Genomic DNA, 3,269 nt, shown 5'->3' with positions numbered 1-3,269 from the left:
CCCCAAATTTACTAAATCCGCCCCTGATAAAGGATAAAACATTATGAGATGAGAAAGTATCAGGAACTGACCACTGTTTTAGTGAAAGATGCAGCACAGTCAAGCTTTTTTTAATCAAAATGAAAGAGAAAATAACAAAGGATGGAGTGGGGAATGCTCTTAAGAGGTGTGTGGTTGGCTTTAAAAAAGCCATTTTAATTTAGCTCTAGACCGGAGGTCTTCAACAGGGGGTCCGGAAGCCGTAGGGGCTCCACGGAAATACTGCGTGGGGGTCACGAAAGTTTTGGTTGATTATTATTATTCACGGCTAGCCGGTTCCCCTCTCCCAGTGTTCTCGAAACGATTTCCTTTTGCTTTAGACTTAGCTCCACTGTCTCCGTAATCACCGACAGGTTGTCGGTAGTGACCAATCACCTGAAAATCAGCCAATTTAATGCTGATTGGCCTAAGACTAAGCCTGACACGTTAAATGTTCATTCAAATTTTGGCTTCTAATCTCTGGATAAGGAAGGGTTTTGCACTTAACGGAATTACTCTTGTTTAATTCATTAGTCTCATGATATCAGGAAAAAATATATATATCTATATACACTAAATAGATTTATGACCTGAAGGGTAAACTGCTTTATTAGCTGAGATTAGATAACTGATGATCAATAAATTAATTAATTTAAGGTGCTGTATTGTTATTATTGATCTGAGTAAATATATTTTTGATTGAAATAGTAGTTTTGGCTTCCATCCGTTTGTTGAAATGCTGCTTTGCAGTGAATGGAAGCTTCTTTTGAGCAGAGCTACAATAAAAGGTGAAACCAGTAAATGAGTGAAAATCTAGTTTACCGAATATATTAACGCCTCAAACAGCAGAAGTCTCTTTCTAATAGTCAACCATGGTTTAATTATGGTACGGTGCTGCATGCATTTATTGGGGCTCATTTACTGGGAGCGAGCCTTTATCTCTGCACCTGGCTGCCCTGGACGCTCCGCTCCGTCCTCTTCTCCATCGCTCCCAATTATCCTCAGCCTTTGATTATCTTTTCTCGCATCTTCCTTTTGTTTGCTTTCTCGATCTTTCTAAACTTCCACGATGAGAGTATGCAAATGTCCCAGTCATGCAGCTCCTTTCTAAATGCATGTCCATGCTTTTGCATCATCAAGCACTTGTGGAGCCCTTTGAGTGGCCTGTTGAATGGAAAAAGGCAGAGGTGGATGATGACGGCTAAAACATAACAAAAAGGACCTTTTGTCATGAGGCTGTGTTTGGATCCTGACAGTAATTATGTTGAAATCTCAGCTCCATTAAAAGTGAACTGAACGCCAGACTGGAAAGTGTTTTTTTAGTTTGATGGTTTTCCAAACAACAAAGCTTTCTGTTTTCCACCCTCTGCATCAGGAATTACCACAGTATTTGTCTGCTATCACATGCTGATCTTCCTCCCTGATTCTGCTCCTCAGCGAGATCAACCGGCTGGACCTCGGTCTCATCGTCGAGGTCTGGGACAAAGGTCTCATCTGGGACACCATGGTGGGGACGGCCTGGATTCCTCTGAAGACCATCCGGCAGTCTGAAGAGGTTGGAGCACGAACCCGCGTGGAGATAAGTGACATCACTCACTCAGGTTTGGATAAAATGAATATGTCTGCTAACAGGAGGGATCTGGAGAGTGGATTTTCCTGGATGCAGAGGTTTTAATGAAGGCTGATGAGATTTATGGCACCAAGAACCCAACGCCTCATCGGGTTCTGCTGGATACCCGCTTCGAGCTGCCGTTTGGTGAGTCTACGGGGTGAAGGTTTTTTCCCTGGGCCTCAGGTCCCTGAACTCCTAAGTGTTTATGCTAGAGCAATGGGTAAATGATGTAATATGCATTATCTCATTTTATACCTTTCTTGTTCCTATTTTCTTTTAATATTTTACTATGTTTGTAAAGATTTTTATGTATAATTCACACCAACTCGATAAGCATTGCAATTTTATTGTATACCTGATTCCAAAAAAGTAAAAAAAAAAAAACAATCCACTGGACTTTGTTTCCAAGTGTGAAGATGTTTCGCTTCCCAACCAAGAAGCTTTTTTTAATTCAAAATGTCAGAAATAGCGTTGAGTTCGAGGTTTTATACAGCAGCAAATCAAAACCTTGTTTTTGTTTAGAAAACAAGCAAATTGAAATAGACCAACGGGTTCACCTTTTTGGAATGGGGGTCGTTTGGCTTCTTTTGTTAGCTTGCGATGCCCCATACTCTATGACTCTGAAAGGGGGGGTCGTTAAAGGGAATAGATGGCCTGGCTGAATATGCAAGGTCTTCTGTTCCCCTTTAAAGGCGACATAGAGCCTAAAACTTAATTCTATTTCTGACATTTTGAATTGAAAAAGCTTCATGGATGGAAAGAGAAACATCCTCAGACTTAGAAAACAAAGTCCAGTGGATGGTTTTTTAACTTTTTTGGAATAACTCTGACCTGGATGACTGGGAAGCAGGTATAACTGATTTGCAAATACTTAGTTTGTATAATATAATGTTAATATCACACAAACAAATTTCATCCAATCAAAAACAACAAACTATTTAAGTAAGTTTTGATGTGATGAAGCAACATAAAGTATTGCTGATTTGTTTACAGGAAGACAATCCTTAAAATGAGTTATAGTCGGGCTTCGTAATGCAGCTCTCAGCACACGAGCCCAAACGATGCAACTTGATGCAATGAAAAAAACAGAGTATTACAGCCAAAGAAAACCAGTGGAAACGTAGTAAGAAAGACAAAAAAATGCTGATTTCTCATCATCTTAATTATGTTCTTGCAAAGTTTTAAACTCAGAGTAAAACGAATAAGGGGAACCAGCTTTTGATCTCTTTTAACATTAGACTAATGAACAGTGTTAAAAATGTTACTTAAAGGTATAGCTGAGGATGTTCTTTTTCCGGGTGGATCATCAAAATAATTGGTTCTCCTAATTGTCAGTCATTCTGGTGATACGTTTACGTAAGGCCGTCCTACGTGCTCATCCATTTTCAATTACTAGTGGTGAGTCTGACAAGAAAAACTGCAAATCGTCTTTTGGAAAGTAAGCTTGAATGAGCGACGCAAGCAGCAACTTTTAAATAGAGCGCGCACGAGGAAAATATGCTTGTGCACGCTCTCGCCCGCGTTTAATAGGTGTTGCAGGTAGGGCTGCAACTAACGATTATTTTAAAAATTGAAGAAATCGGCCGATTATTTTTTCGATTAATCGATGAATCGGACAAAAAATATTTTTTATATTAAC

General features: G+C 39.6%; 1 protein-coding gene across 1 annotated transcript in view; it reads left to right on the top strand.

The window, feature by feature from the left end:
- Window positions 1–3,269, top strand: part of unc13b (unc-13 homolog B (C. elegans)) — a 148,154-nt gene that overhangs the window by 45,849 nt on the left and 99,036 nt on the right. The window contains exons 4-5 of the mRNA XM_015390447.1: window positions 1,456–1,573; window positions 1,651–1,774. Coding sequence (XP_015245933.1) covers window positions 1,456–1,573; window positions 1,651–1,774 — 242 coding nt within the window. The remainder of the gene's footprint in view (window positions 1–1,455; window positions 1,574–1,650; window positions 1,775–3,269) is intronic.

This window comes from Cyprinodon variegatus, unplaced genomic scaffold, assembly GCF_000732505.1.
Source record: "Cyprinodon variegatus isolate N-32 unplaced genomic scaffold, C_variegatus-1.0 Scaffold500, whole genome shotgun sequence".
Taxonomy (NCBI): Eukaryota; Metazoa; Chordata; class Actinopteri; order Cyprinodontiformes; family Cyprinodontidae; genus Cyprinodon; species Cyprinodon variegatus.
The sequence above is the reverse complement of the archived record's forward strand: the minus strand, read 5'-3'. Positions and strand labels throughout refer to the sequence as shown.